This window comes from Phoenix dactylifera, chromosome 2 (genome assembly GCF_051530095.1).
Source record: "Phoenix dactylifera cultivar Ajwa chromosome 2, Ajwa_hap1_PhDact_Kaust_v1.1, whole genome shotgun sequence".
Lineage (NCBI taxonomy): Eukaryota > Viridiplantae > Streptophyta > Magnoliopsida > Arecales > Arecaceae > Phoenix > Phoenix dactylifera.
This window is the reverse complement of record NC_143191.1, coordinates 10166529-10188552: the sequence shown is the minus strand read 5'-3', so window position 1 is coordinate 10188552 and position 22024 is coordinate 10166529. Positions and strand designations below refer to the sequence as shown.

Below are 22024 nucleotides of genomic sequence, written 5' to 3'. Positions count from 1 at the left end.
TGATTTGTACCATTAGATTTGCATCATGAGATTTGCTTCATAAGATTTACATCGATAGATTTGTTTTGGCATGGGATGGCATATTTTATATTATTTTCAGTATAAATATACTTGTACGATTATTATATATTTTAGATATTGAAAATATGATTACATGAACAATGATACTTTGAATTTGAGAGAAATACACTATATAAATAAAAATTGATTTGATAAGAGTAACATGTAAATCAAGTAGATAAAATATGGTTTGGACTAACCTCGTCATAGGATAGCCTCCACAGGCTTATGCATGGGATAGCCTTCACAGACTTATGCATGGGATAGCCACTACAGACTTATGTGTGGGATAGCCTCCATGAGCTTTTGCATGGGATGCCTCTGCGAATTTACATGTGGAATAGCCTCCACGGACTTACACGTGGGATAACATCTACGGGCTTACGCATGAGATATTTTCTAATCATGATCTTGGTTAGTCCAAAGCCCAAAAAGTATAACTATGAAATCTAGAAATCATGTTAATGAGAAATGGACTGCATAACATAAGAAACTATTGTTGAACAATTGGTTAAATTTGATATACATATATATGTATATATATATACATATGTGTATATATATATATATATACACATATACATATATATATGTATATATATATATATATATATACATACATATATATATGTATATATATATGTACATGTATATATGTGTATATATATATATATATGTACATGTATATATGTATATATATATGTATGTATGTATGTATGTATATATATATATATATGTATGTATGTATGTATGTATATATATGTATCTATATATATATGTATGTATTATATATATGTGTATATATATATATATATATATATATATATATATATATATATATATATATATATATATATATGTATATATATATATGTATGTATTATATATATGTGTATATATATATATATGTATTATATATATGTATATATATGTATTATATATATGTATATATATGTATTATATATATGTATATATATATACACACACACACACTCCTTTGGTAAGATGATAATGAGGACTTATGTGCATATTATTTGAGTAAGCTTTTTGAGTATTGATAATGGTATTCATTTTATCTGATTTTTTTTAATTATTTTTTATTACTTATGGCGTAGCGATTTAGATTCTTATTCAGTTGGAAAAGCTCATATTCGTTTTTTATATTTTCTCCAAAATTATAGGAGGTGTAGTTTTGGATGGGAGGGATGTAGAGCTTGTGCAGCTATTAGTTAGTTAGTTAGTTATCTCTATTTCTTTTCTGATATCAACAAATATCTAAAATTTTATCATTGAGCTAGTTAATTATTTAATCATGATGGTTTTATTGGATTGATTTGATTATAATTGTTGGTATTATGTAGATATTATTCATCTTAAGCTTTACATGATCTCTTTACGGATTATGTTGTCGTGTCACATGGTCAATCCAAGTGATGGGTTCAGAGCATGACAAATGGTATCAGAGCATAAGATTTATGTTTAGGTTCAAAGTAAGCGTAACGGGGGTAAACTAAATAAATGAAAACAAAGTGCGGGACAGCTTAGATATTGCTCAATTGAACACCAGCCAATAAGAGGATTACTCAAGAAACTGATAGGAAGCAATAAACCACTTTACTAATTCAAATATCTTCCAGCGACCACACGATCACGAGGTGGGTGAGTGGACGGTGCAATCAGATTCAGAAATATATTACTGAAAACATAGGATCAAAGAGCATGCTTATCATTATGATTCCTTTTAAAAACAATAATAATAAAAGGTAGAAGCAATATTAATCCATATGAAGCATCTTCATGTAGGAAAAATAGAAAAACAAAACTAATCAAAACAAATAGCTGATCTCCAGTTTCCGAGATACGATTTCGGGAAGCACTTGGCCCATCCAATAAACTAGGGTGGTCCGGTCAAACGCGAGTTGGCCGTGGGCACCTGGTGTCTACAAAGAGGGCAGAGGTGGCTCTTCTCCAACCAGTCGATGATGCATTGGCTGTGGAAGACGTGGGAGCACGGCATTTTGCTCACTTCTGCCTGAGCATCGAACTCATCGAAGCATATCACGCACTCCTTCTCCCGAAGGTCGTCTCCTCGACCATACGACGAACGCTGCATCCTCTGAATAAAAGACCTGCTCGTCGGCACACCGCCAAATCCACCATGGTGGACGCCGAAAACCTGGTCTAGATGATAAACATACACAGCCTCAGCCATCTCCTCCTCCGCCAGACGAGTCTCCAGAATGCTGTCGAGCATGAGTTCGACGTCCTCATCCGACCCTCCAGGTTTGAGCAGCAGGCCGACGTGAACGAGCAACTCGAGCGCCGATCCACCCATCCTCTGCATCTGCGCCGCCGCTTGGGAGGAGAATCTGAGTAGCGTGGGGATGCAGAGACCACGGAGGTCGACGTGGTGGTCGCGGAGATAGGCTACCACGGAGGAGACGATCGTTGGGAGAGCGCTGGGTAACGGGATCTGGCCCAGATGGAAGCGATGGATAGCCTCGTGGAGGTAGGAGAGCTCGTCGTCGACCGAACTGTCGAAGCCGGTGAAGCGAATCCGGAAGTCAACATGGGGTTCGGCTTGCAAAGCGGGCACTCTACAGGCTTCCAAGTGGACGACCGTCTTCCCCATAACGAAACTCTCAGACGTCAACATGGCTCTCTCTCTCTCTTCTTTCCGTCTGTTTCTTGATTCTTGCTTTCCGTCAAGAAAGGGAGGAGAAGCTACGAACCGCCGGAAGATACATATGTAGCAGTATGACACGTGAAAGGAAATTCTTTTCCATCTGGTGGAGGAAATCTTTCTTTTATTTATTTTTTTCTTTCTTTATACGTGGACTTCAAACAGCCAATAATTATTTCTTAAACTAATTAAGGAGAATACGATTTAAATTCTAACTTATTCGGAATGTTTTTTTTTTATTATTAGCGTGCAAAAAATTAGTTAATGGCTTTCTAAAATAACTCTAGATTTGATTTGTTTCCTAAATAATTAGGATGAGGCTTATCATGGGAAATGTTTGCATTTCATGCATCTGTTTGCGTGGATCCGTTTTTCCTCAGAAAAGCCCCTCAGATTTGATTCCAAACACACTAGCCATGCACCTTTCTAAAGCTCCTTTCATCGTAACGGATCCCAACTGAAGCTTGACCAGCCAATGTGATGGTTATAATTAATGGTTTTTATCTGCCCAACCGTGCATGATTTGGAAATATTTAGTGTTAAAATACTGATTATTACGGTGGCACCATGAGATAGTACGGTGGAAAATCACGGACAAACAAAAATTATATGGTGTTATTTTCTAAACAACTGTTTAATCAATAAGAAGTGATTTCTTCAACAGGCGACACTTTTTAGGTGGGAAATTTGGCATAAAAATTTGAATTTTGAGAAAAATTATTTTGTGTAAGAAAACACGCCAAATAACACTTTTCTTTCTTTTTCTTTTGTTTTTTTTCTTCTTCTACAAATATTTTAACACATTCTATTGGATTGTGTGGCATCTTTGAAGATCTTAAATTTTAAAAATGTTTTTATCTTAAATTTGGATGATATTTTGAATGATTATAATGGTCACACCAGAGATTTGATCGACGTCATGACAAAAAAAATACCCAGTCCATGCCTCAATGCCATTCAACCGTCTACCCTTACCATGTACATTCCTCTAAACAACTACAGTACACTAACCATCAATGTGATGAAACAAAAAAATGAAATCTCAATAAGAAAGAGAGAGAGAGAGAGAGAGAGAGAGAGAGAGAGAGAGAGAGCTCTGAATGGACTTGATGCTTCAGTTAGATCCACGTCTATTACCCCGAATAGGAGCATGCATAGAATGGCTTGGTCCAGTTTCCATGCCTCACAATTCAGCTGTTGAATGTTGCTCATAAACTATCTTGCTTGATGAAAGTAACAGATGATGCTAGGCTTTTGGAATCGAGCGTGAAGAAACCCCATGTAGAAGTTTAACAAATCCCAAGAAACTTAGTTTTCCATCAGAATGTCTCACCCAGTCTTGCAGAACAACATGGACAGGGACTGAAGGACTAAGGCCAAGTTCCTGTTGTAAACAAAATAATCATCAGGTTAATTTGAAGGGAAGAAAAAAAAGGGAAAAGTAGCCCACTGGAAGAATGCCTATAGAGTTGGTCATTAGTGAGAGGAAGTCATCAGTGCCCCTGAAGTACTTAATGGATTGCCAGGAGAATTTCAAAATATATGATAGAATTTAGATTCTGTGAACAGAATGCAGAGATGTGTAAAATTTTTCCATTTGAATCATACCGATGCAAGTTCCTCGATCATGATAGGCCTGTTTCCATCCTTCTCAAAGAGTTCATATGCATGACGAGCATGTTGCTCCCAATTATGAAGGCCTTCCATCTGATACACACTTATGGCCGCAGCAGCAAATTCATCAAAATCTAACTTTCTGTACTGAAGAGAACTCACCTGTATTTATTATACAAAGAAAATGCATAGTTTAATATTTGTTTGCACTTTGCAGGAATTGAATCTCAAAGTAATATAAGTTTTGTAATGATGCATACCATGCTAGCAAAGTCAAGAACTCTCGAGTCCTTCATTGCCTCAGTCGAGTATTTTAGCAATTCCTGCAAATGCAAACTTCCATCCAGTAACTCCATCGAGGAATGCAAAAATTCATGAAAAGGAAATAACTAACCGTCTTTAAGTTCTGTAAGGAGATATAGCCGTTCTTGTTTGGTCCTATAAGTGCAAATTGCTCTTGCAGATAAGCAAGCTGAGTTGCTGTCAAAGTCTTTGCAAGAGCCTGCCATAAATATTATCCAAAATATCAGTTGCTTTTATAGCTATTTTCTACTAGTCCTAGGTGTAATGTTAAGGTGTTAAGCGCAACAGTAAAAGCAAAAAATTGAAACATGAAGCACTTTACTTTCGAATTATGCAATTTTAAATGGTTCGTAGTTCGGTAGGCTTGACAAGTAAAACCATAAGCATCAAGCCTGCATGGGGCTGGCTTTATGATTTCTTATCAACCAATCACAAAATAGGACTTTAACATAGTTTAGATTTCATCTTACAACTGGCTACCTTCCACCATCATCTGGATTCAGAAAGTTGATAATGACGATGGTGTTTTGACCAACACAAGGTAATATTTAAAATTATCCACCAATAGAAGTATAAATTAGGTTATTGTCATTATTTTATAAGACTTATAATATAATTATATTAATTTTATCTTGTGGAAATGTTTTTGCAACAAATATTGAATAGTTTACCCTCAAAACTGGTACGATCCTTTTTGGGGAAGTCATATAATTCTTGCACATAAATACTACTGGTATTATTTTGAACAAGCATAGCATGTCCTATTGATGTGCTGCAGCGTATCTTCGTGCTAAAGATCCAATACAAGTTTGACTTCTTTTTTTTTAAGCAATTGACAGAAAGCCATGAACTTCTTGAAATATAAATATTAAGTAAACAAACCATGAAGCAGCATTCATATTATTGGAGAACAGGAGTGTCATTGTGTTCAATATTCATCCTGACTGAAGGAATGCAGAATTATTTTCATATGTTGCACCACTAATTTACCATACAAAACCTAAAGTTTAGTTTTGGAAGGGACTTGTCCTTAAAATAGGAAAATATCTTTAATATCTAAAAAAAATTAAGGACACGGGATGATCTCATGGTTAATAACCAAAAATATCTATCCAAAAAACTAATTTTAGCTTTTTTGGACTATTTACTAGGAAAAAGAATATAATCTATGAACATACACACAATAATTCTACAAAAATATTTTGACACTGAATGCACATAACATGAATTTGTGCTTAGATACATATAGATGAACTTAAAACCGATCCACCTCATTATTTACAAATTACATAAACAAGAAGAGGGAATTGAAGTGTAATCTCCAAGGTACCTCTCCCGCACCTTCCTTCTCTTTCTAAATTCCAACGAGAAAGGTGGTCTTTTCCCTTCACCTGAGGTATAACGGACTAGGGCAACATGCAGGCAAGCATAACAGAAACCTAATCCATCTTGACATGGGCCCTAGAATCTCAATCTAAAGTCATCCCATTCATCCCCTGGTTCCACTTTATGTTGGATTCATATTTGGAGTTATTGGGCTATTCACCACATCACAGACCAATTATTAGTTAGTTCCGCCTATATGAACCAAGAAGATTAAGAACTGCTCTGTACTTTTAGCTGGAATCCACATTTTGAACTGTTTTATAGCTTTATATTTAGGTTTAATCAGATCAACTTGAAGCATTTCTTGTTAGATCCATTTTACAGGATTTGTAGGTTAGAAAATCAGGTCAAGATACGGCGTTCAAACCAAACCAACAAGTCAAGGTTATGGGCTTGGATTGGGTCAAAATCAGTTAGATCTTGCAAATATGGCCACCATCGTGCCATTCCACCTGCACCCATATCATTTGTCTTGTTCCTAATTTCCCAACAATTAAACAAGATTAGCACCCCTTTGAGCACAGGACATGAAATATACCCAAATTTTACATTTAGCATCGAAATCCATGGGATGATATGAGAAAGTTCATATGAATCATAATATTTTGTATCGTAGTGCCAGGAGTTGAAAAGAAATGTAAAGCAAAAATTGAAATGTTTCACATACAACAGTTAGTTTTGCATGAATAAAAAAACATGATTCTTTGTCAAGAAAAATAATATTGAAAAGGGAAGGAAGATTATTTAATAAGAAAGCATCCAGTATAGAGTAATAGGAAAAGCATGTACAAGACAATTAACATTTGATAAATAATACCTATTATTGATTTCTTGATTTGGATTGAAGGTTCGTCTGAATTTACCTAAATAGAGTGAGTAGAAGCAATTTCTAAACCAATTCTAAATAGAGTTTGCTATATTTAGAAAGGAAGAGAAAGATAAAAGAAGGCCTTTACCCAAGCCAATAAGATTTTCAGAATTAAGGTTTTTCAAGTCTTTGAATAGCAACTGATTTGTAATATGAGAGCCAGTACAAGCAGGACTCGAGTCCAAGATTGGAAATAAATTTATGAGATCATTTAGGAAACATGATTTTGGGTCCAGACCATTGAAAATGACATACATATCCTAAAATAAATTTGAATTAAAATTCAATTGGTTTAAGTACTTCTAAATCATAAATATTAAAACATTGTACTACACCATTAATTGGGGCATTTAGAATATAAGTAAGAAATTACCAAAACATTTCATTTTTAGCTTTCATACACTTGAAATGATGTAGATCATGATTAACTGGATTTTCATTATACATTTACCATCATTGATTTTGCCCTAGTAGGATTGAAGACTTCATGGTGCCAAAAGGAAGTAAACTATCCCCTATATGTGCATGCGTATGCAGGAAGCATGGATACCTCAAACACATGTCATGTCCATATCAAATACATATCAAATAATGACACGTGTCAGATACTTTCCGATACATACTTTACCAATACCTCCAAATATGAGGGCAATGGTGTTTACTTTCTCTTATAATGTCAATCTTTAACAGAGAAATGCTTAATTTTATAATCTGTGATTTTAATGTTAAAATATGAAGTATGAATTGGCACATATGGACTTCATTGATGACCAAACAATGAGCTGGCAAAAAGTGAAAACTGCCATCTAAAGTATGGACTTTGTTATTTTAGTGGCCTGCTATGCTTTTTGGGCGTTTTTTTTTTTCACATAGAATATGTATGCACTCATGTTCATTGGCATATCCTAGCCTTATTATATCCTACTTTTTCAAGAGCTGTTGTATCCGCTTATCCATATCTCGTATTCATGTTGGTGCGTCATAGGTGGACACACTGGATCTTGGCACATGTAATGCACATGGTCTATTTGATAAGAAGGATCAATTGATAACCGGCTGTGATCCCATCAATCAAAATTGAATTACAATAATTTAGATAAAGATAGTCCCTTTTGGTTTATCTGACCTTTGGTGATTATTCATTTGAGTGCATATGGTGGATATATTAAATAAAAGAAGAGTAACTTTATGATAAGGTTTAGGGAACTTGCTGCCTTTATGATGCTCAGACTTCGACAGAAGTCCATAACCTTTCTTTAGCGTCCCACACTCCCACTTATATTTATCACTGCTTCCTATCTACAGTGGACAACCGTCAATTAACATCCTTGGAGATTGTTCTACAGTGGAAGTACCACCACTTAGCTTCCAGAACTCTCTGCTGAGGAGAGGATGCCAACCACTGAAGTCTTGTTGGATATCTCTATACAGTCATACCATAGTTCAGTGCTAACCACTAAGGTTAACTGGTAATATGCAAATTACTCATGGCCAGAGATTTGATCAGCTGCTGTACTAATTGGAAACTTCATGCCAATATCTTGCCTTAGAACCCTAGCAAAGTAATCAAACCATAAGTCTCCTCTCTATGGATAAATTCTTGAATTTTTTTTCTTGGAGAATTTCGCAATGTTCAAAAAGCATATAGAACAAGTTTTGCCTTCTCGGTACCGGACCCCATACTGGTGCCATACTAGCACAGTAATGATACGGTACAGTATGAATTTTTTTTGGCATACTGAGTGTCACTACGTCACCCGTACAAGGTACCGATACTGAACCGGTATGGTACGCCCCATATCATCCAGTTCGGGCCGATACGGCATACCATGATATAAAATATGAACATTTAAACCATACTAAAAAATATTACAACATAAACAAAGTTGCCAGAATTGCTTGTATAGACTTAAAAGAGTATTGCGAAGAAATGTATGGTAAGTCCTGTGGATAAGGTTATTGCATCAGAGTATCGTATACATACTTAAGAAATGCATAAATTACCCATTTTGCTAACAACAAATATATTAAAATTGACATTTTTGCATATTTTGTCTTGAACAAGTTCAAGTTGATTCATAAGTTCAGGAAGACAACAAAGATCAAAAGTATAAAACAGTTTTAAGTACTTGATCTCACAAAAAATTACGATAGCATTAAAAAATTTATTGACTTCTATCGAAGGAGAATGAGCATACCGTCAAAGCCGATTTTCTTAGAGAAGAAGAACATATATAAGCTCTTATAAGCTTATAAATTATAATATCCAAAGGAATCTTAATCTCTTGAGAATCTCGGACCCAAGGATGACCTGTTTTAAAGTAGTAATCAGGTTTCTGGTTACTAACAATTTTTCATAATGTATTTGATAGTACCAAAGTGAAAACGAGCTTACTGAGAGCCTGCGAAGCAGTCATTCTCTTACGATAATCCTTATTCAGCAACCTCTTGACGAAATCTTTAGCTTCAGCAGACAGAGAAGGCCATGGAGCCTCCTCAAAGCTTGGCTCTGCCTTCAGAACAGCACGAAATATACCAGATTCTGTCCTTGCCCAGAAAGGGCGGCTTCCACAGAGCAAAATATATGCAATGACACCAATACTCCACATGTCTGCCTCAGTTCCATAAGATCTGTGAAGAACTTCAGGAGCAACATAATATGCACTTCCTACGATGTCGTTCAACCTTTCATCTGCCCATTTCCAATGATTGTTTCACAGTGAATTTCAAATCAAACTTCAATAAGCCAAGAATGAAAGGGGAAAAGATCAGATTGGCAAGATATCTCATTAGACGAACCTGGCTTCACAAAGTCTGACAAGCCAAAATCTATGGCCTTCAAGGTAGATTTCTCATCCTTTGAAGTAAAAAGAAAATTCTGAACCACAAAATAGGAAAAAGGATTACAGAGATTTTCAGTGTTAAGATGGAGATTTAGATGGCATGGGTTCTACACCAAAATTTACTAAAACAATACTTCTTTTGGAAGAAACAATCATAACATTTTCAGTTTGATCAAGCAACTACCTCCGGCTTGAGATCTCGGTGAACAACACCTTGAAGATGACAAAATGATACAGCACTCAATATCTGAACCATGACAACCTTGGCATCTTCTTCCGAATATTTCCCACCCCTACAAAAGAAATAAGACAATATTTGGTTGTAAATGATATAATTTAGGGCACAAAAAATAACTAGTAATTTTACCAACTACCTAAAAATATAAAAGATATATGCAATTATGACTTTAAAGATATACCTTGAGAGTATCCTGTCTAACAATTCACCACCTTTGCATAACCTGAAATGAACAAAATAATTACTAGAAGCTCTAAAAGATCATATACCAGCTATTATATAGATTTGTTGCTACATGTTTAAATAATATCAAATGCAGCCTTCCAAGCCCTTTTTCTAGAATGTTAAGCTAATCTATGGAATGGATAATCTTCAGCCAACTAATCTAAATTTTTATGTGGTGCTTATATTCAGGATATAAACACAAAACCTAGAGCATCTTACCTGAAGGCTTTTGCTGAATTCATGGGCAGAGCCCGGAATGAGCCCTTGGCGGAGGTTGGGTGCCAAGAAAAAAGATTAGCAATTATGACAACTTTTTGTGGAAGATATAAATGCATTGGTCTAGGCTTTGTTTTATTTAAGAACATCATTTATTATGCAAAATTTAGCCTATAAGTATAAAAGATATCATAGAACATGTTATTTATAAATGATTACATGGTCCCTGATCATGCCATCATTAAAGAATAATAATACATATCAACAAATAATCTTATATAATATTTACAGGAAATAAGCCAGCAATATGAAAACCTAGAAAGAGAGAAGATAGGAGCCAAAAAGGAATAAAAGCTTAAAAAACTTTAAGGGTACCTTGAAGACTGATCTTTTTTCATTTCTCCTAGAAAATATGCAAATAGATGGTATCCAAGCAAAAGTAGCAACAATTTGCTATTGTACTTTGGAGGACAAAGAGCAAGGGTTATGTGTGAATGATGGGGCAGAAAGTTCAAGTATTTTGTTTTCATCATGTACCATCAAGTAAACTTATTCACCGTCCATTCAGATGGGTTTCACCTATCAGACACATCTTAGATATATGTTTCATGTCATTTAACCACCCATCATTTGATTGGTGGGATGATGGAGAGGACTGGATGGATGGACAAAATCATGAGAGAAGGGGACTACAGAGGGTAGCTAATCATGAGCGACAACATTGATAAGCAAGTCTGCTAACCGAAACCTTAAGAGTATTGAAACTTATGTGACACATTGAAAGATAAACATAAAGTGATCTTGTTTATGTTCACTTCGCTCAAAACAATAGACTTCCGCACTTTGAGGAACATATCAACACTATTTATAGCTTACAAAGTCCAAAATTTTCTTTCTTAATTGAGAAGGATACCTCTCAAAACTTGTTATTGATAAGCATAGAAACCCAAGGAGGCAGGTCATTGAGAAAAGTTTCAAATAACTGCAATAGTTACCCAAAAAAATTGGTAAGAACCAAGAGGGTGAAGAGGAGCCACGTCAAAATTTCAGGAGGAGCCAAGCTCGATTTTATATGCCTTCTGCTGCTGGCTGAATTCATCTCCATAATGGGTTTAAATTATCTAATACTTTATATTACAAAACTAAGACACATAAACTTGTTCTGGTGGGACCATAGATGAGAACATAACTTTGTTAACATATATAATTGTCTAAAACATTTTATGGCTACAACTTCATTATAATTTCTTTGACAGTGCAGTGTGAATTAAACAAGCTGATTATAATCCAATCATGACAATGTCTGGGATACTGCCACTTTGCAAGGTAAACTGTTTAGCAAAACAGATAACTCGAATAAACTATCGCTGTTTAGCAAAACAGATAACTCGAATAAACTATCGGTTCACAAGGTAAACTATTTGCTAGTAAACCTAGATTAATTTGTAACGAACCAATAGTTCAACGTTAAAATGAGCTGGAGAAAACAGCATACAAAAGCACCATAAGAAATAATGAAATAATAGATCATATTGACAACAATATTCATCCATCATATAACTTCAGAAAATAGAAAAACTTTAAAATTTGTATCAGTGAATGTTTTTGCACAATGCTTTCATAATGAATGAAAATCCAGAAGAATAAGCATGCCAATGGATTTATAAGGAAACTTCTGAATGCAAAGTACTTATGTACCATATGTATATTTTCCCTATGCTTCCAAAACCAGATGGATGAACTTGCAAATAAAGCTATTTGAAAAAAATGTTAATGCAATTCAAATTTATTTAGCTAAATTCCCAAAATGCAAATAAAACTTACTCCATTATGATATACACATTGTCCTCATCCTCATAAGCATCATAGAACTGAACTAGATTATTGTGACCTGTGATTGAGCTCAATATTCTCACTTCTCTTCTCACATCTTCAATAGCAATAGCTGTCGTCATCTGCCAATGGACTTCCCTGATGAGAAGCATATTGAATATATCTATTTGTATGACAATCTACATTCACTGAAAATGACACGACCTACTACGACTACCACCTGCACCAAGTAAACAGGCAAACATAAAGAAATATGGATGTCTGGTAACAACATAGGATAGCTCAAGAGCAGATTGAGAGATACATGTAATTCTATGCCCCTTCTTTTCCAAAGGTTATCTATACTTGATGAAAAATACTAAGAACAACACTTTCATGATCAATAATAGAGGTTAGTATCCAATTCCTCATACGAGTATCACAAAGACTGATGCCTAGGTTGGTGATTCAATTCCATTTTATAGTGGTAGTTAAATTGTATAAAGAATTTGTATATTAAATATCAAAATTTTCTCCATATTGTTATCTATATTGCTCCTTCTCTCTATTTGTTAGAATTCCCTCCCCAGATAATTTCATAAAACAACAGTTTTTAATGCCATCTGGAACTATCATGCAATAAAGCATCAAAACATCATAGTTGCATAAAATGGACTGTATGAGCCATCATAACAAATCTAGTCACACTGTCAAAGATGACTTGTTTTTGTTTTGGTACAGACAAATGAATGATCATTACTAGTGAACACTAATTCATTATTAAAATGGTTACGAAACCATGATATTTTGGAACAATAAACTTATATATGACACACCTATGACTATGCTAATAAGTGTGGATTCATCTAATAGTGGCAATTTATAAACTACAAATTCAAAAATAAGATACAAGAGATCAGGTTAATATGGTCCAGACACTACTTATTATGACTCGCCCTTACTTACTGAGAATATAACTCTCACCAGAAATACTGCAGAGAGTGCACACAAATATTTACATTGCTTGATTCATAACATACAAAAAACCAGGAAAAGAATAATATGTGGCGTTGTATTTCCAACATTATAGTCAAATCGGTCATTGTGAACATTAAATTGAGTAAAATGCTCCAATCAATTAGTAGAATGCCAACCAGACTATGTAGTTGCATATGCCATTGATAATACATTGAGCAGTAAACTAAACTAAAGAACATGTTCACACTTATTTTTGGTGGATAATTTTGTATTAGTCAAGCCTTTTTCCAATGAGTTATGGTGCTGAGAAAAAAAATCACGCATTTTAACCTTTTTATCAAGTAACCATATATCTCATGAAATCCTCTGAAGCACAGTGGGAGAGCTGACATCCTAATAACTGATGAGGAACCGATGTACAGGATGGATAGTATATGTGGGGCATAATGCCAATGCTAAACAACAAACAACATTTGTAGGTGCCAGCTTTTAACTATAACTTCTGGCCCATTATATACTGTTTCACCTATACAGGAATTAGTAAATGAATCTTCAGAAAAACCATAGATGGACATTACAGAAAGAAAAAAATAAAATCCAGATCATCAAATAGTATGGTCCATCAATTGCAGGGAATATGTATGCCCAAATAACTCAACTGCATATGACTGTCAGAGAAACAGGTATTATCTACAAAATTACTAAAGTTCCATTTACAAGCACAAAGCCCAGACCAGAAAATATCATATTTCTAACTACAACAAAATATAAAGGGGGAAAAGGCAATAATAAGACAAGAAAGAAGATAGCTTAGAAATTCATTTAAGAAGTCTATTACAAAATATTAAAAAAAAATTCATCAGTTGCCAATCTTGACCAAATTTGTCATCGAAATGAATTATGATGAAAGAAAGAAGAACATACTATTTATATTTGTAACTATACAAACTGGCAGCTGTCCAACAATCTTTTCATATTTAACAAAGTGACAAAAGAAAAGAAAGATGTGGATGTCAATTGTCACAATCTACTTTTACATGATAACATAAAAAACATATTAACATTCCCAGAAGAAGTCCTGTGCAAATAAATTCAACAAGAAATCTGAATGAAAGCAAAAATGGCAGAAACAATTCCGTAGATAGACACACTCAAAAGCAAAGATTTCACCTTCATTGTCGTTATAGAAATATCATCATAGATCAAGTATTACAGAACACTAACCTTCGCTTTTGGAATAACCTTGACAGCCACCTCCTCGCCCTTCAGTTCTCCCTTCTTCACCTTTGCGGAGCAAGTATACCCAAAATGCCCGCGGCCGACCTCTTCTCCAAGCTCATACTTTGCGAAGAACTGCTTCGAGAACCCGAAGCTCTTATCCAGTCCCAATTCAACCTCGCTGCCCTCGGGGATCGAGGCCTCATTCGGCTTCACCGATCCATGCCGTCGGGCGAGCAAAGCCTTAATGTGCTTCGCCGGTGATGGAGGAGGGAACGGCCGCTTGAAGATCCGTAGAGGGGTCGAGTTGATGCTCGAATTGGCCGGCGAGCTCTTGTAAGAGCTAGGTAGAGGGCTGGGGACGTAGAAGGAGAACTTGGGCTGCTTCGGGGTTCCGGGATTCGGCGGCGGGGGCTCCTCTATTTTGGGAACTGCGGGGATTTCTTCTTGGATTTCAGGGTTTTGGATTGGTTTTCCATGGCAGAGACCCATGGAAACCAAAACCCAGTCAGCGGAAACAAAAAAAAAAAAAAATCCAAAAATTTAAAAAACAAAAAAGCCTCAGAATTCAACACCCTCCATAATCAGAAAACGTTCAAAAAGCCTCGCACTCAGCAGAATATTCAGCTCCAAGAAAAACAGAAAAACGGCTCAGAAGGTGTTCCAAAACAGTCTAATACTTAGCATTTCTAACTGGGGAACATCCAGGAAAAGAAAAGACTCCGATGACTGACACAAAACAGCCTGAATCCAAGAGGAGGTATCAGAAAAAGAAAGTTCAAATTTTGATGGAAGTGGGAATCAGGAAATGGATAAAAATTTCAACTTTGAGGAGAAGAGAGGAGAAAGGAAGGAATTTTCAAGGGAAAGGGATGAATCTAGTGGATTTTGGAAAATGCTTAATGTGGGGGGTGATGCAGTGCCTGTGACTTGGAAAGGGAAAGGAGGGCTCCCCTCTCCCAAGGTGAAGGATGCTGAACAGGGTGTGGAGGGAGGGGAGGAACCATAGAAAAGAGACGAAAGGTGGGGAAAAGACTCCCTTCCTTTTGCTTTTTAGCTCTTCTTGGGGGGTGGCTTAGGGTGGCAGCTGCTCACCGTCATTAGAGAAGAAAACCCAAATCTAATGTTGAAGAGTTTTGGGATGACGTCTCAATCACAGCCTGTCCTTCTAGCAAACACCAGAAATAAAAAAAAAGGCAACTCTCACTTTGCTTATTCCTTCCAGCTCCCGTTTAAGCATATAGGATGTTGACCTTTGCCTTGCTCAAATTTGGGCTTAGGCTGCCATTTGTTAACCGCCCTTTTATCCAATGTTGAAAGGGACTAGAATTTTAAGCTCTTGCTGTTGTAATGTATCTTCTTTCTTTGCACAAGACATTTGGTCAGTGGCTCTACCCCTTAAATCTTATCAAATGTGGTGTCTCCATCAGTGAAGTCCTTATCGTGTGGTTGGGTGTGGGACCTCCCAATAGCCGCTCAAAGACTTTTAGTTGTGACTCTATATATGAGGCCATCTTTCTTTTTCTTTTTTTTCTTTTTTTTAAATGGATGTACCGTGAGCATAAATATATCAAAACAAAAAAAAAAATAACAAGTTCCAAATTACACCGAATAATCTCTTTTTTTTAGTCATAGGATCTTCCAAAATGATATAAGACCATCTTTCTACCCTATATTATTAAGACCGGTAGTCTGCTGCCTGCCTTCCTCTCTTGTTTACTAAATTGTTAATGAGTGCATGGAACCATGAAGCAATTGAGCCGGATCAGCTTTCCAAAGGTATCTAATATCTCTCGCAGGACAGGTCACAGAACAAGAAGTTGGCATCAAATGAATAAAATTTTGGAACATTAACTCAGTACTAATCAGCAAAATGGCTGATCTCGTATTGAATTTTTTTTCCCCGAGCTTTTTGGATCATGCATATACTACGCTCTGATGACAGAAGGGATCTCCATATTCTTCGATCGGAACAGGAAGTTCAGCAATTTGGGATGGTTGAGCTACAAAGGGAAAGAAGAAACAGGTAGCTCAGCAATATCCTCATGTGCCCCATATTGGATGAACCAATCATATGTTATCATTGGAGGCACTTCATGAGAGGAGAGTTGAATTCAAACAAAGCCACCCCACTCATGGAATGGGCATCATTTTCTTGGTTAGCTGAAGAAATGAAAAGCTAGTGCTTGTTATTTGGTCGCCTTGAGCACAGGGCCCTCCACAGAGATAGGACCATTTGCATAAGCCAAACACAAGAGGTTTTCTCCAGTTCTTGGAAGCCATGAAGAAATAGAATATGTCAGGGCCTTGTGTACTTAAACAAATGCTTCAATTGGATCTGCAGAGGCCCTACTCGAAGATATAGAATCATAGGGAAAAGCAAAAACAAGAGGTCAGTGTAAGACAAGGCATTCTCTATGGAATAAAGCCAATAAAGTAAGGGGGGGAGCACAAAAGGAAGCAAGCACTAGAAACTAAAGAAGTTGGGTCAAATACAAAAAAGCTGTGGGAACATGGAGTAACATGGAGTACAGGTACTTTCATGCCATTGCAAGGAATTTCTTGAAATTTCTAAATGCCTCTTAAATTAAGCTTTATTAGTTTATCGATGAGAAGTGGGTCAGGAGACTCAGACCTCTTGGCATTCTAAAACCATATTTGCTAACCACCAAGATGGTAGCACAGATGGAACGGAGCTTTGTTTCCACCTTTCTCTTCCCCTCTCCTTTTTCTAAGCAAAAAAAAAAAAAATCGTGTTTGCTCTACAAAGACACCAGATCAGGCTTGAATTGAAAATAATATTACACTAATTAACCAACATGGTCAGAACTAAATGTAGAATCATGGGAACAACTTGCAATTGTAAACCACCGCATCGTACAAGACTAGCATGTAATTCCCAACCAACCACTTTGAAATCTCTTGGAGAGCATGACCAAGTCTCATTTTCCTTGTGAAGCTTTCTTTATTCTACTCAATGCTCTTGGAAGCGGTTGGGCTATCCACAGCAAGGCTTCCATGTGTCATAGATTCATTGGGGAACATTGTTTCTTGAAATTACTTACCTCCCATTCACAAGAAACCATGGCTACTTACCTCATCAGCATGGATGGTGATGTTCACCAAGTGGTGAGAACTCATTGTCACCTCTTAAATTCAAGTGCTATCAAGTGATGGGAAGTGGAAATAATGTTTAAAGATAAGATTAATTTTGATCATGTGACCAAGTCGAGGGCTCATGTACTCTTGGCCCTATCCATTTAAGTGCCGGGGTTTCAAAATAGGATCTTAACATGATATCACAATCTAGTGACCCTACCTACCGAAATCTCCATGCTTCTATTTACTAATGCATTTATCACCCTTTTATTCTATGCCGTATGTTCCAAGTCATACCCAGGGGCTGAGATGAACCAGCATTTCTAAGAAGTCAATTCCAATTCATTGGATGAATTGATCTATCTGTCATTAGTTTTTCTCCTATTTCTTTTTGTTCCATCTTTGACCTCGGCAACTGAATAATTAGGGCACCGTCAAGCCTATCAAATTCAAACCAGGCCAATTAGCCATACCAAATTGTCGGCCTTCTGACTTCAGTGGGTGGCCCACCTATTACCATATCTGATTAAAGAAATAGCATGCTTCCATTGAACCAAGCATATTGTATTGTATTGCGACACAAACTTATAAATCCCAAAGTTGCTAGTGAGTTATTATAGCCTTTAAAAATGACCATCCAACTGGTTATACTATATGTTGAATTATAAATTGCAGTGGACCTCCACCGAGAATAAGTTTTATGATTGTGCTGTTTGTTCCATAAATCTCGTTTATGAGAGGAAAAGTTATTTTGTGAGGATTCATATGGGTATGTGTTAGTTCCACATTAGTTATTCGTTGGGTAGTTTTTAGATAGTTATATAGAATCAAGGAATCCAAATAATACCTTCTGGCTAGATTTTTTGAATGAGGTTCTAAGTTTGTTACAAATAGTATCGGAGCGGATGTAACCCATAGCCTATATGGACTAGAAGACACTGCAGCATTGATTCATGGAGGGTGACTATGAGCTGATCATGGTGCCTGTGATTAGATTTGAATGGATTTAGACCATTAGCCTAGCAAGGATGTTAGAGCTTCAAGAAGGAAGTATATGAGGACCCGTGCGGGCGATTATTTAGTCTCACATCAGTTACTTGTTAGATAGATTTTGGATATTTATACAGAATCAAGAAACCCAAATAATACTATTAACATAATTTTAAGGATCATGTAACAACCTGCATCATCTATAATATTTTTTTATTAGCATGACCCTATATTAACTTATATTATTTTTCTTATATAGAGTTTGTACACGAGTATATATTATCCCTGAGAACATACCAATGATCGTGTCAGGACCTTCAAAGATCCTGCGCCATGAAGGCGTCACCAGGCACAGCAGAAATTTTTGAATATCGGGATTGGCGGATTTTTTTTTCCGGGTATAAAACAGTTTTCAGTTCTGATTTGCAGAGCAAGAGCAAGAATTTGACGAAAGTGAGAAAGACTTGTTCGAGGGGGGTGGGGATCCGAATTCGTATTAGGAAGAGATGACTGAAACAAACTCCCATTGGCAATTCTTGTTGCTAGTTCGGTTCTATTCATCTTTCTGGGTCACAACGAGCGGTGCGTGTGAGCTACCGAACGAACTGTGTTTAGCATTTCAGTCTTGGTTGAAGGTGGCATCTCGAATGATGTTCGGCATGGTGCCAACTGTATCTGATCTCGCTGTGAGAGCTTCAGGGTTAGACCAAAGGAAGAGAAGGCATCAGCAACTGACAGACCAAAGGCCTAAAAGCTTACACTATACTTTTCGAATAAACTGGAGTACATATAGGAAACACCGGTGCGAAAACCTTTTCTCGAGATATCTTCCAAAGTCTTATGTACCAAATGTGATAGAACAAAGAAATATTCTCTCTACCTTTTTTTTCTTGTTTTTCCCTTCCTCTGCAAATATTTCAACATAGTATCAAAGCTATCGATCACCTAATCTTTTGCTGCCATCTTTTCCATCTTTGTTATGTCCGTCATCACCGTGTCTAGAAGCTTTGAAGACCTATATTGTCGATTTATCAATCTATGTTTTCTAGTGAATCAACACCTGAATATCTTCTATTTTTCAATAGATTCGCAGAAATTTTGTTTCCCATAGATCCTCTATTTTCTAGTGAATCTATATTCGAAGAACTTATAGATCTGCATATCCTCTATTTTTGATAGATTAATATTCAAAGATCCTTCGTTTTCCATATATCTACAGCTCCTCTCCACTACTTTTCTTCTTAGCTTCAGATCTTCGATTCTCTCCTTATCGTCGCTTAGCCTCTTTCTCTCCATCTCCAATTTTATTTGCTATCTCTGGCTTCTTTACTACCCAGTTTCAGGTCTCTCTCTCCTCTTCTATAGTGTCTCCATCTAGAGGATCGTCGATCTTCAACTGCTTTGTCTCTGAGCTTTATCCTTGCTGCAACTACCATCTTCTTTGTGTATTTTCACTGTTATATCATTAGATAAGTTAATCAGCCACATCAACAAATACATCAGTCTGTCACATCATTCAAACATATCGACAGACACCAATTTGCAATGTTAGTCAGTCATATCAGCGGACGTAGTAGTCTACCATATCAGTTCGCTACGTCAGCATTGCGAAACACATTAGTTTGTTACGTTAGCTTTCTAATTTGCCGCATCAGTTTTTAAGCTGCTATGTCAGCTTATGTTCTACTATATCAAATTCTATACTGTTACATCAGTTTGACATATTAGTCTATCATATCGGCTTCTGAGTTGTTATATCAACTCCTAATCTGCTATATCAGTTTCTGAGCTACTATAACAACTCGGTTCTGTCACATCAAGCTTTGTGCTACTATGTCAGCTCTTGATCTGCCACCACATCAGCCTTTGAGCTATTATATCAGCTCCTAGTTTATAAAGTTAGCTTCTAAGCTGCTACTTCATCAGCTCTTGATCTAGTACATCAGTTTTGGGTACATTCGTTATCTAGTTTCAAAACTCAAGTTAGCATCATAGTACCATCTTAAGTTTGAAGAAAAGTGTTAGCATAATTTTAGAAATCACGTAACAACCTGCATCATCCATAAATTTTTTTTGATTAGCATAAACTTGCATTAACCTATATTATTTTCTTTATATAGAGTCTATAGACGAGTACGTATAATCCTTGAGATTTACCGAATGTGATGGAACAACGAAATAAAATCACTTTTCTCTTTTTTTTTGTTTTTCTTTTCTATAAATATTTCAACAAATACCTTCCGACTAAATCTTTTAGATGAGGTACAATTTGTTATATATCTAATTAATTTTATTTTTTATTTTATTTATTTATAATTTTTTCAGTACAACAGCTCATTCATATTCGGCATGGAGCAGTTAGCTAAATCAGGAGAAAAAAAAAATCATTTATGGCTTTGAGAGTAGGTTACTACACATTGTCGTGTCAATCAATTTGTTCTCATTGGTGCTTGAAATGATTTCTCGATCGCGCTTACAAAGAATGCACAGAGGAAAGCTGCGCCACCTCGAATAAATAGAGCTGTCACAGGACTCATTACTTTTACTTTTCACTTTTTCTTTGTGCCTATTCACCCTCTCAACTTCTCCAATGTTGCTTCCCTTTTGAACCTCATCTTATCATTTTACATAAACAACTTCAGCTACGATCTTATTTTTGAGAAGCAGCAGATGCCTGCCACTCGCTATCCCCAACAGATGCCCATTTGCCAATAATAATGATGATTCTATCATGTTTTATATTCTGATAACATATCAAATAATGTTTGGGGATGGTTTGAGCCCACTATCAAGTGAAGATTAGGGTGCAAATAGTTCGAGTTGACTCATTATCTGCTCCTGATTCAGGCCTGATTAGATCCAACTCATTTCAATTTTGAAGACTTATCGGTTGGATCAGAAAAAGAATTGACTAATTTGGGAACTAAGTCGGGTTTGGAATTTATATTTTTCGAACAACCCAATCTAACCCAACTTGAAAACCCACATTATATAAACCCTTTCTCCTTCGCAATAAATATCATTTCCATTCCTTAAATGAACCTTATTTAAACTAATCCCTCTTTGTTCATCTTAACAACTCAATTTTCCTTCACCTACTTTCACTTAAGTATATTTACATATTCATTGTTTGTTTTAAAGAATTTTCTTTCATTATGTTCTCAAGCATATCAAATTTATTTTTAAAAATTATAGTTTGTACACTTCTACCTTAAGAATAATCACTTTCTTAGATCATATAAAAAGGGCTTTTTTAATGAAAACTCAAATTTAAAGTGGCATTTTTGTTTTATTTAAATAATAATAATAATTTTATATTTAAATGTTAATTATTATATTTTTGTTATAAGATAATAGCCAAATGTTTGGTCCAAACTATGGAACCAACTCGGTTTCGATCCAAACCCAAACATTTTGGATTGCGTAGGGTCATATTGGATCCCAACCTGACCTGATTAACTCACTAGGTCATAAATCTTTTCTATGAATCC

At 35.9% G+C, this 22024-nt stretch overlaps 1 protein-coding gene across 1 annotated transcript; it reads right to left on the bottom strand.

Moving 5' to 3' along the window:
* Positions 1 to 3663: 3663 nt before the first annotated feature.
* LOC103713280 (CDPK-related kinase 7-like) lies at positions 3664 to 15854 on the bottom strand. The gene is made up of 11 exons (XM_008800155.5): positions 14451 to 15854; positions 12261 to 12391; positions 10177 to 10218; positions 9942 to 10050; positions 9714 to 9792; positions 9310 to 9606; positions 9113 to 9225; positions 4752 to 4859; positions 4618 to 4680; positions 4352 to 4519; positions 3664 to 4127 (listed from the first exon to the last, which is right to left on the bottom strand). The coding sequence occupies exons 1-11, from the start codon at positions 14934 to 14936 to the stop codon at positions 3990 to 3992; spliced, it is 1734 nt and encodes a 577-aa protein (XP_008798377.1). The 5' UTR covers positions 14937 to 15854; the 3' UTR covers positions 3664 to 3989.
* Positions 15855 to 22024: the final 6170 nt, after the last annotated feature.

Excerpts from the sequence above, each read along its gene's own strand:
- LOC103713280 (XM_008800155.5), bottom strand. The coding sequence starts at position 14,936 with ATGGGTCTCTGCCATGGAAAACCAATCCAAAACCCTGAAATCCAAGAA. Across the intron at positions 12,392-14,450 it reads AGGTTATTCCAAAAGCGAAG|ATGACGACAGCTATTGCTAT; the intron begins GTTAGTGTTCTG and ends GTCCATTGGCAG. Across the intron at positions 10,051-10,176 it reads TTAGACAGGATACTCTCAAG|GGGTGGGAAATATTCGGAAG; the intron begins GTATATCTTTAA and ends TTTCTTTTGTAG.